At 33.1% G+C, this 12010-nt stretch overlaps 1 protein-coding gene across 3 annotated transcripts in view; it reads left to right on the top strand.

The window, feature by feature from the left end:
- Positions 1 to 12010, top strand: part of Ift88 (intraflagellar transport 88) — a 157310-nt gene that overhangs the window by 34569 nt on the left and 110731 nt on the right. For all 3 annotated transcript variants that reach the window (XM_047552613.1, XM_047552615.1, XM_047552612.1), the window contains 3 exons: positions 668 to 899; positions 2600 to 2670; positions 11120 to 11206. In XM_047552613.1, the coding sequence (XP_047408569.1) occupies positions 668 to 899; positions 2600 to 2670; positions 11120 to 11206 (390 nt within the window). The remainder of the gene's footprint in view (positions 1 to 667; positions 900 to 2599; positions 2671 to 11119; positions 11207 to 12010) is intronic.

Raw genomic sequence — 12010 nt, 5'->3', positions numbered from 1 at the left:
TTTCTTAAAAGTTAAACATACATTTACCATATGACCAGCAATTCCATTGTCAGGTATACATCCAAGAGATATGAAAGTTCATGTTATAACGAAGATTTGTACACAACTGTTCATAATAGCATTAGTCATAATAGCCAAAAAATGTAAATAACTGAAACCTCTATCAAGTTGGCAGTGGTTAAGTAAATGGTGTATGTCCATATTATAGAATACTATTTGACAATACAAAAGGAGTGAAGTACTGATACTTGCTGCAATATGGAGGAACCACAGAAGGATTGTGCTAGGTGAATGAAGGCCAACACAGAATATTACATATCATGTGATTCCACTTATAGACAATGTTTAGAAAAACAAAGTAGATTAATGGTTGCCTAGGACTGGCAGTGAGAATAGAGAATGACTGTTAATAGGCACAGATTTTCTTTTTAGGGTAGTAGAAATGACTACCCTAAATATGTGGTTGTGGTTCCATAACAATGTAAATATAGAAGTAATCATTGCATCACATCCTTAACATAAGCAAATTTTTTGGTATATGTATTATACTACAATAAAGCTTTAATAAAACCAAAAAAGAAAGAAAATTGGAAAGAAAAAAAGGAATGACTTGAATATACTAAGGAATTTAAACTTTTAGTGCTAATCTATGTTTATTTTTATTTAGGATTAAAATAATGCAGAACATTGGAGTTACATTTATTAAAACTGGTCAATATTCAGATGCCATTAATTCATTTGAGCATATAATGAGCATGGCACCAAATCTGAAAGCAGGCTTCAACCTGATTCTTAGTTATTTTGCTATTGGAGATCGAGAAAAAATGAAGAAGGCATTCCAGAAATTGATTGCTGTTCCATTAGAAATTGATGAAGATGATAAATATATTTCACCAAGTGTGAGTATGAAAAAGACAGTTATATAGCCATCTCATACTGTTTTCCTGTTTTTAGAAATGAGAAAATTAGAATTGATGACTTTTTGAGTTTTTTACAGACCTATATTAATATGTTTTATCATTGATATATTTAATTTGTTATTTAAATTAGATCAAGGATGAGACAATTGAAATAGGGCTAGAGATTCTGGTTAAAATACACTGTACAGTTTTAGTCAAAACTAAGAGAATCGTATTAAAAAAAATGTCATTCATTAAAAGTAATATCTTGACTATGGAACCCAAAATCTTTTGATGTTTTAAAAATCATTGTTGAGGGCTACAGATATAGCTCAGTTGGTAGAGTTACTTGCCTTGCAAGTACAAGGCCCTGGGTTCAATCCCCAGCACCAAAAAAAAAAAAAAAAAAAAAAAATCCTTGTTAAGCAGAGCATGTTGGCTCACGCCTATAATCTCAGTAGCTCAGGGAAGCTGAGGCAGGAGGATCTTAAGTTCAAAGCCAATCTCAGAAACTTAGCAAGGCCCTAAGTAATTTAGCAAGATGCTGTCTCAAACTAAAAAAATTAAAAAGTGGCAGGGGATGGCTAGAAATGTGGCACAGTGGTTAAGCACCCTGGGGTTCAATTGCTGGTCAAAAAAAAAGAAAATCATTGTTAAGCAGAGGAACCCTAAAAAATCTATACTAACTCTGTCAACAATTAAAAAAAGTAATTCTTTATTCAAGAGTAAAGCATAATACAGTCCTCTTCAAAAGTCTTATTTTTAAAGGTGTAGGGGAATATTATATACTGTTAAGTGAAAAAATACAGATATACACCTACAAATGAACAGAAACTGAAAGAATATACTCTAAAATATATTCTGGGCAGTGGGATTTTTTTTTAACACTTTAAAAACATTTTCCATATTTTCATATATAAATTTTATATAAGTCAAAATGTTAAATTGCCTATATTTATGGATTAAAATGGCATAATATCTTTAATTTAATAGAGAATGTAGACACAAACCATATGCCTGTCCCCACCACTGTATTCTTCAGTTTCCTTCCTTGTGCCTCAGTTCCTTTATGTATAAAATGGAACTAATTATAATAACCAACCTTATAGTTACAAGGATTAAATTTGCAAAATGCTTAAAATCATACTTGGAACATAGTAAGTGCTGGATAAATGTTAATTATGTATTATTTTCATACTGAAAAAAATAATCTATGTTGTGGAAAAGTCACATTAAAAAAATTTTTTTTTGCAGTGCTAGGGATTAAACCCAGGGCCTTATACATGCTAGGTGAGTGAGTGCTCTGTTATTGAGCTATATCCTGAGCCCTGGTCTGTATTGTTAATTGGAAGTAGAGATATGAATTATACTAGGGAGTTGATAATCATGAAAGCATATATATTTAAGTTTTAAATTTATGACATCACATATTTATACTAACAACCACAGCTTCTGTGTGTTCCTATTCTTCTAGCCTGACCCTTGTAGCAGCTACTTAAAATGTATATAAGCTCATTGGAGAATGGGATAGGTAATCAGAAGTAAGAAAAGGAAAAAAGAAAGTTCTGCATTACATAAAGGAAAATATTTTTGAAAGATTAATTTATACTCCATTTTATACAGTTAGTTGGGATTTTGATTAGAAATTCAAGTTTTTAGCATTTACTTCTGAATTTTTTTGTTTTAATTTCTTTTTTCAGGATGATCCCCATACTAACCTAGTGATTGAAGCTATAAAAAATGATCCTCTCAGGCAAATGGAACGTGAAAGGTAATATTTTGGGTACTTGATAGTGCAGTTTTAATGTCTCTAAAATGACTGAATGTGTACTCTTATTGTTTCTTACAAAATTTGTTATATTCAATATATTTCTTTTTCTTTTCTTTTTTTTTGGTGGTGGTGCTGGGGGTTGAACCAGGGCCTATGTGCTTGCAGGGCAAACACTCTACCCACTGAGCTATATCCCCAGCCCTATATTCAATATATTTCTTAAATAGTGCTGATGTTTTACCATTTCAGTACTTTTCGGATTCCCTTTTCTCCTTCAAAATAATCTCAGTTCTCAGTCTCATTCCAATATTCTTACTTAGTTATTCCTACTCTTTCTCCATAACTGTCTTTCCCTCTGCATTGGTACAATATTGAAATTTGGTTCATTATCACAATTACTTAAAAAATTATATCCTTACGTATTTTTGTTCTGCCTCCCAATTAAGGTACCAAGACTGAGAGGAAAACATCTCTATTTGCTTCATTCTTTCCTTCTTCTAATATGGTACTACAATCTCTTTGTACTTTATTCACCGAATATATGGGGTTTTCCCACATTGAGAACAAATGATCTGACTCGCTGGACACCAACTGAGTGTCCAGCAATTCAGTTCTGACACTAACTACCCAGAGTTTATGCGAGCCTCACAATGTCACAAGATTGCCTTTGTACCCCTGATTACAGATACCAGTTGCAAGCTCAGGGCTTCTTGTACTTCTGATCAACTGGATATAAATTAGGGACTCCCTCCACTCCTCCTTGAGTTCAGTAATTTACTGCAAGAGCTTATAGAACTCAGGAAAACACTTTGCTTTTATTTGCCAGTTTATTATAAAGAATGCAACTCAGAAACAACCAAATGGAAGAGACGAATAGGGCAAGGTATGAGAGCTTTCATGTCCTATCCAGATGTGCCATCATCCTAGTACCTCCATGTGTTCCCCAACTTGGAGGTCTTCTACACTGAGGTTCAGCTATGTAGGCAACACTGATTTTATCATTAGCCTTTGGTGATGAAACTCAATTTCTAGCCCTTCTTCCCTCTTGGAGGTTGAAGGGCGGGACTGAAAGTTCCAATTCTTCAATCATATGGTTCATTTCACTGGCAACCAGGCCCCATTTTGAAATTTTCTGTGAGCTAATAGGAAGTCACCTCATTAACATAAAGTCAGGTATTGTCAAAGGGGGTTCATTATGATTAACAAAAGACACTTCAGTCATTCAGAAAATTCCAAGAGCTTTTTGCCAGGCATCAAGATAAAGACCAAATATATTTCTATCACAATATCACATGTATTTGGTCGCTACCAAGTATAATTTTATCACTGGAGGAAGTCCAAGGAGTTTCCAGAGAGGAGGACCTCAACTCAAGATTGAGTGGGGTTCTTGACAAACATGAATTTAAGGAAGCATCTGTTAGAGGCACAAAGATTTAGGAAAGCAGAGATGCATTCGAAGGAGAATGTAGGCTCTATTGAGAGTGAGACCCTTTTGTGGTAAAGTGGGGAATATACATTCAAGAGAGAATGTGGACCATCTTTTGAGAATGAGAGCAGCAACCCCTTGGTCTTGGTTATTAATTTTTATAGAGGAACCTTAACTAAAAGCTAGACTAAAGGTGGAGTCAGGATGGAGTTATGTAGTTTTGTGCCAATACTTCTAGTGCTTGGGCATTGCCCTCATATCATGAAACTTTTTGCAGGCAAGGGTTCATGCTCCATTATCAAGAGTTGCTTGTTTAATCAAGAGTTTAAGCTGGGCACAGTGGTACACACCTGTAATCCCAGCTGTTCAGGAGGCCAAGACAGGAGGATGGTGAATTCAAAGCCAGCCTCAGAGGGCTAAGCAACTCAGTGAGACCCTTGTCTCTAAATAAAATACAAAATAGGGCTGGGAATGTGGCTCAGTGGTTGAATGCCCCTGAGTTCAATCCCTGGTACCTGCTCCCCGCAAAAAAAGAGTTTAAAAAAGAGTTGCTTGTTTAAATCTCCTGTGATCCCAGTAACTTAGGAGGCTGAAGAGATTCAAGTTCAAGGTCAATCTAGGAAATTTAGTGAGACTCTGTCTCAAAATAAAAAAATTAAGAGCTAGGAATGTGGCTTGGTGATAGAGTGTTTGCCTAACAATATGAGGCCCTGAATTTGATTCTCAGCACTGCAAAAATAAAAATTAAATTATTTTTTTAAAATGGCTAGGAATGTATCTTGGTGGTAAAGCATCCCTGGGTTCAATCACCAGCACCTAAAAAAGAAAAAAAGTTACTTGTTTTGCATTCCAGTGGTTCATGTATCCCCGATTTTTCTTTGAAGACTCATGTTTTTTTTTTTTTTCCTGTATTCCTCAAACCCTATCTCATTTGTGAAAATTTTAAATTCATTAAACATGCAGTAAATTAGGAGTACGTTACATGATAGAGGGCCCTTAATCTTTTTGTTTTAATTGTGATAAAATGCATAATAAGATTTATCATCTTAAGTGTTAGGTACATTCACACTATTGTATGACTAACCTCTAGAACTGGTTAAAATGGTGGTTCCATTCCTATTTTGAGGGATCTCCATACTGGTTTCCAGAATGGTTTTACCAATTCACATTTCCACCAGCAATGTATGAGTGTGATTCAGCCTTTAGGAAGAATGTCTTTATGACATTCGCCTGTAAATGGATGAATCTAAAGACTGTCATACTAAGTGAAATAAGTCAGTCCCCAAAAGCCAAAGGTTGAATGTTTTCGCTGATATGTGGAAGCTAACCCACAATGGGGCGGGGGGGGAGGAAGAAAATAAATTCAGTAGAGTAGACAAAGGGGATGAAAGGAATGAGATGGGGGACAGGAAAAGGAGACAGTGGAATGAATCTGACATAATTTTCGAATCTCGTGTATGAACACACCACAGTGAATCCCACTATCATGTACATCCACAAGAATGGGGTCCTATTCAGAATAAGATGAATTCCATGCTTGTATAATTATATTAAAATGAATTATACTCTCATGTATAACTAAAAAGAACCAATAAAAATAAAATGAACAGTACCCCAGGAACCTGTGGGACTTCTAACAAAAGATTCTGTCATCAGAATCTAGAATTCAGGGGAAAGGGAAAAGAAAGAGAATAAAGAAATAATGACTGAAAACGCCCCAAATCTGACTGGAAAATTAAACTTACAATTCAAGAAGTTCGGTGAACACCAAACAGGATAAACTCAAGGATTAAACTGGAAATTAAAGACGGAAAAAACATTTTAAACTGGACTTGATACTGTAGCCTCAGCTACTTGACTGAGACAGGATTACGGGTGTATATGGGAGTTCACGAACAGACCTGGCTCAAAAAACAAAAAGAAAGAAAAGGAAAAATCTTGAAAGGAGCAGTAGAAAAATACCACTTTCTCTCACAGAGGGAAAGCAATTAGAATTGCAGTGGAAAAGTTAAGCTTCCAACTCAAGAACAGAAGAAATAGCAAAATCCCTAAGGAAGTAGGGAAAGAAAAAAAAAACAACTTACAGAGGAATAATAACAATTGATATTGAAAACAGTAACAATAGAAAATATCAATGAAATAGAACTGGCTTTTTGAAAAGATAATAAATAAAATTGGCAAACTCTTACAAGACTGACAAAAAAGAGAGAAGACAAAAATTACCAATAATGAGAATAAAACAAACATCACTGCAGATCCTGTGGACATCAAAAGAATAATAGCAAGTGAGATGAGATGGACTGCTTTCTTGAAAAACTCTATTAACTCATATAAAATACATTATTTAAATATCTCTACATATTAAGAAATTGAATTTATAATTTTAAAATTCCAGAAAAAGAAAACTCCAGGCCCAAATGATCTTACTAGAGAATTCTAGCAAACTTCAAAGAAGAATTCACATTAATTCTACCCAATTTCTTCCAGAAAAAAATATATTTTATGAAATTAGGGTTATCCTGCTACTGAAATCAGACAAAGACACTTATCAAAAAAGAAAACCCCAGCGACTGTAGATGCAAAAATCCTCAAGAAAATACTAGCAAACCAAAATATTAACAAAACATAAAAACTGTGTACTATAATCAAATCAAGTTTATCCCAGGAATACAAGATTAGCTCAAGATTTGAAAATCAGTTAATATAATACAGGACATTAATTAAAGGGCAAAAAACACATGATCATCTCAATAGAAAAAAAATTGTTCAAAACCAAAATTCTTTCATGATTACAAAAAAACCCAAACAGGGCTGGGGAGATAGCTCAGTCGGTAGAGTGCTTGCCTCTCAAGCACAAGGCCCTGAGTTCGATCCCCAGCACCGCAAAAAAAAAAAAAAAAAACCCAAACAAACAAAAAGCTTAAAAAGCTACAAGTAGAAAGGAAGTTCGTCATCTGATAAAGTGGGTCTATGAAAAACCCACAGCTGGATCATATTTAATAGTGAAAATCTGAATATTTTCCACCTAAGATCAGGAACAACATAAGGCTATCCACTTTCACCAATTCTATTCAACATTATTGGAAGTTCTAGCTTTAGTAATTAGGCAAATAAAATAAAATAAATTCAAATTTAACCAGAACAAGTAAAACTATTTGCAAGTGACATGATCTTGTATATAGAAAAAGCCCAAGAAGTTCACCAAAAAAATTACTAATAAATGAGTTCAAGAAGGATGCAGAGGAAACACTCAATGCACAAGTCAGAAATGCAGTATAAAAATATACTATATTTACCAATGAGCTATCCAAAAGACAAAATTAACAGTTGCATTTACAATAACATAAAATTTATTAAGAATTAAATTTAACAAAAGAAATACAAAATTTGCACTCCAAAAAACTATAAAACATTGTTGAAAGCAGCTAAATGACATTGAACGTTTTGGATATACACTCAATATTATTAAAATAGTGATACTCCCCAAATTTATTTGCATATTCAATGCAATCCATATCAAAATCCTAACTGTGTTATTGAAGAAAGTGATGAGTTGATCCTAAAATTCCTGTGGAAATTTAAGGGACCCAGAGTAGCCCAAACAGTGTTGGAAAAGACAATTAAAATTGGAAGACTCAAATTATAAAGATACACCAATCAAGACATTGTGGTACTAGCATAAAGATAGAAATACAAATCAGCAAGGCTGGGGTTGTGGCTCTGGGAGAGTGCTTGCCTAGCATGTGTGAGGCACTGGGTTTGATTCTCAGCATCTCATATAAATAAATAAATAAAAGATCCATCAACAACTAAAAGAATATTTTAAAAAAGAAATATAAATCAGAATGGAATTGGGAGTCTAGAAATAAACCCTCGCATTTATAGTAGTGCAGGCACTAGGACAGTTTAATGGGGAAAGTATAATCTTTTCAACAAATGGTCTTGGTAAAATTGGATATCTTCATGCAAAAGAATGAAGCTGAACTTTTCTTACACATCATATACAAAAAGTACCTCAGAACGAACCATAGATCCAAATGTGAGAGCTGAAACTATAAAATTCATATAAAAACACCTGAAATTAAATATTACCCTTGGATTAGGCAGTGATTTCCTAGATATGACACCAAACACAAGTGATGAAAAAAGATATATCATCAAAATAGAAAATGTATGTCCTTCAAACAACACTATCAAGACAGTAAAAATATAACCCACCAAATGAGAGAAAATACTTGCAAATCAAATATCTAAGAAGGAACATTTCTAGACTATATAATTAACCTTTTAACTCAGTGAAAAATGGTCTAATAATCTAATTTAAAATGTGCAAATGTTAGGTATAGATGTTACATATATTTCTGGTTATAAATGTTAACTTGAGTCTTTTCTTATCTCAAAACTAACTTTCTACCAGTTGTCTTTACAGTGCATATGTTTGAAGTAATCATAAAATGTAACTTGTTTATTCTATATTTTCCCATCCAAAAACCTATTGATAGTATTAAACAAGTAGTTGAGGTTTGGGGAGTTCAAAAAAATTTGCAAAGGATTGTGGGGATCTCTCAGCCACATCCTGCATGGATGAGAAAAGGGTTAACTGCTGGAGGATGATGTTGGCTGTTTATAAATCAGTTACCATAAACTTAACTACTCAGTAAATACACAAGAGCCAACACTCTTTTTATAAATGAGATGGGGGATGACGGGTCTGACCTTATTAACTCTGGCCTCTAACAACTCTCTTTTATTATGGACATACAGGTAAAAGGGGTCCAAGACCTGGAGGAGCTTCTTCTGTGACGGACAGGATAGGGTGGAGTGAGGGGAGCCATTCTCTTAGGGGAACTAGACAGGGAACTGTCTGATTCTGCTAGATAAGGATGGCTTCCCACAAAGGATCTGAATAAATATTTCTTCGAAATGATGTTAATACCCAATAAACACAAGAAAAGATACTCAACTTCAGTAGCTGTTAGGGAAATGCAACTCAGAACTACAATGAAATACCACTTCACACTCACTCATATTAGACTATAATAAAAAGATGGATAATAAATGTTAGTGAGAATGTGAACAAATTGGCACCCCCCTTCTGTGCTGATAGTGAGAATATAAAATGGTTCAGTAACTTTTTGAAAGACAGACTAGAAGTTCCTTGAAAGTTTATACATAAACTTACCATGTGACCAACAATTTTAGTCCTAGGTAGATAACCCAGAGAAGTTAGACCATAGGTTCACATAACACTTTGTACACAGATGTTTATAGTAACATTATTCATAGTATCCAAAAGTGGAAATAATCAAATGTCTAATAACTCATGAATTTATAAGTAAAATATGGTCTAGTCATACAGTGGAATACATGCAGTATACAGATGAGCCTTGAAAATATGGTAGGTGGAAAAAATAGACAAAAAAAGACTAGGTAAATCTATAAAGATAGAAAGTGGATCAATGATTGATAGGCACAGAGGAGTGTCTGCTAATGGGTACTGAGTTTCTTTTTAAGGTTGTGAAAATGTTCTAAAATTTGTTAGGATGGTTGTTACACAAATCTGTGAATACACTTAAATTACTGAATTGTAGACTTGATATTGGTAAATTGATGTGTAGATTATATCTTTCTAGAGCTGTTTTTAAAAAAGAATTCAGGAATACATTTTAAAATTTTATAGATAGATAGATACAGATATTTTGGTTATTGATGGATCTTTATTTTATTCATTTATTTATTCATGGGACTGAGGATTGAACCCAGTGCCTCACACATGCTAGGCAAGTGTTCTGCCACTGAGTCACAACCCCAGTCCCCCTCAGGAATACATTTTTAAAAATTAAAAGTAGGGTTTATTCTAAGGATGCAAGCCTGGTTCATAAAAAAAAAAGCAATCATATTAACCAGTTAAAGGAAAAAAGCTTATGGTTCAATCAAGTTGAAAAAATTCTCCCTATTTTCCTGAAGGTTTCTTTGATGAATAGGTATTGATGTTTTTCTAGTGCCTTTTCTGCATCAGTTGATACATAACATGAAATATTATTCAACAATGGAAAGGAATGAATATGGCAATAATTTGGATGGATCTGAAGAAAATTATCTTATGAAAACAGCCTTTTTCAAAGATTATATATATTAGAGAAATGGAGATCAGATTAGTGATAGGTAACATGAGGGAATGAAAACATAATGGAACTATTCCATATCTTCACTATCAATGCTAGAATGTTGGTTGTGATGTTATACCATCACCCTTGGAGAAACTGGGTAAAGGGTACAGAGGGTATCCCTATTACTTTTTTATAAATGTGAATCTATGAGTATCAAAATAAAATGTTCAATGAAAAGAAAAAAATACAGAATTAATGTTTAATGATATGGAAAATATTGTTTTCACATCAATACAGTTTAATAAGTATGAAGATTATAAAATAGTTATGTACATTTTAAGTCTATTTTAAAAACTGCTGTGTTTATAAATCCAAGAAAAAGGGAATGCTCATCCACCACTCTAAATTGGCATGTCCATTTTGAAATATAGTTTGGCATTTTCCAGTATTGGTGACAATGTACAATTTTATATATGTACACATATGCACATACACATACAAGTGCGTATACATTCAAAGCAACATGTAGTAGTTCATTTTTGCTGTTCACTGCACACTGTTTCTTCAGTGGTCATTTTCACTCTGTTTTTATGTCCACCATGTAGGTTATGTAAGTTCTGTAGCAGAGCCTGTGTCTCTGTAGTGTCTCTTTGTTTCTTTAGTTTGTCAGAAGGTATCATCAAGCAGAAAATGGAATAAACATTGTCAACCCAGAAGGCAGTCATGTTGCTTGTCATGTTTTCAAATTGTGATTTTTAACCTGACTTTCAAGCATATTTCTTGTGTTGTCCATCATTTAATAAGCTTATGTGGTATGTTAGCTTTGACAGATGTTTACACTTAAATTTTAAGAACTATAACTAAATTATTTATGCATCATATTTCTAAAAAAGGCTTTGTTTGTTTGATATAGGAAAGCCATGGCAGAAAAATACATCATGACTGCTGCAAAACTCATTGCTCCTGTAATTGAAACATCTTTTGCTATAGGTTATGATTGGTAAGAGATTTTGAATACAATAAAATTTCTTGAATATGGTGTTTTCATGATCATACTCTTATTGATTTAAATTTAATATTATTAGAAAAGTGAATAATGATTATAAGTATTGCTTTATACCTGTGAAACAATAGTATTAAGGTTTATGTAGGCTATTGTAAAAGTTCTAAAGTTTTTTCATTGCTCATATTATTTCACAAATTAAGTGAATTTAGGGCAAATGCACTACCATGTGTTAGGATTGCTTCCATTGTATAAATTCCAGCCTTTGCCTTCTTTCTTTTTATCTTTTTTCTACTTTGTTAGTAGTAAATTTTTCATCCTGAGTAATAGCTCTCACATCTGAAAAGATCATCATTTCCTAGCCTTAGAATTTTGATAGGTATTGCATTGACATCTGAAGACCCCTTTAAGTATCATAGACACTTGATGATATTAATTTTTCCTGTTAACATGATATGTTTTTCATTTATTTGTGATTAATCTAATTTTTCCATCAGTGTGTTCTAATTTTCAATGTATAGATCTTTACCCTTCCTTGGTTAAATTTTATTCCTATGTACTTTGAATGCTACTTATAAATATGATATTTTTCTTAATTTTCTTTTTGGATAGTTCATTGTTATAATATAGAAATGCAACTGATAATTGTATATAAATTCTCTATTCTACAACTTTACTGAACTAACTTTAACAACTTTATTAGTTGTAACAATTGTTTTCTTTAAAAAATTATTTTTCATAAAAGACAATGATAAAAAAGTACAAACATTTCCATGAGAAGCAAAAAATAAAAGGTACAAG

Source organism: Sciurus carolinensis, chromosome 5 (genome assembly GCF_902686445.1).
Source record: "Sciurus carolinensis chromosome 5, mSciCar1.2, whole genome shotgun sequence".
Lineage (NCBI taxonomy): Eukaryota > Metazoa > Chordata > Mammalia > Rodentia > Sciuridae > Sciurus > Sciurus carolinensis.
The sequence above is the reverse complement of the archived record's forward strand: the minus strand, read 5'-3'. Positions and strand labels throughout refer to the sequence as shown.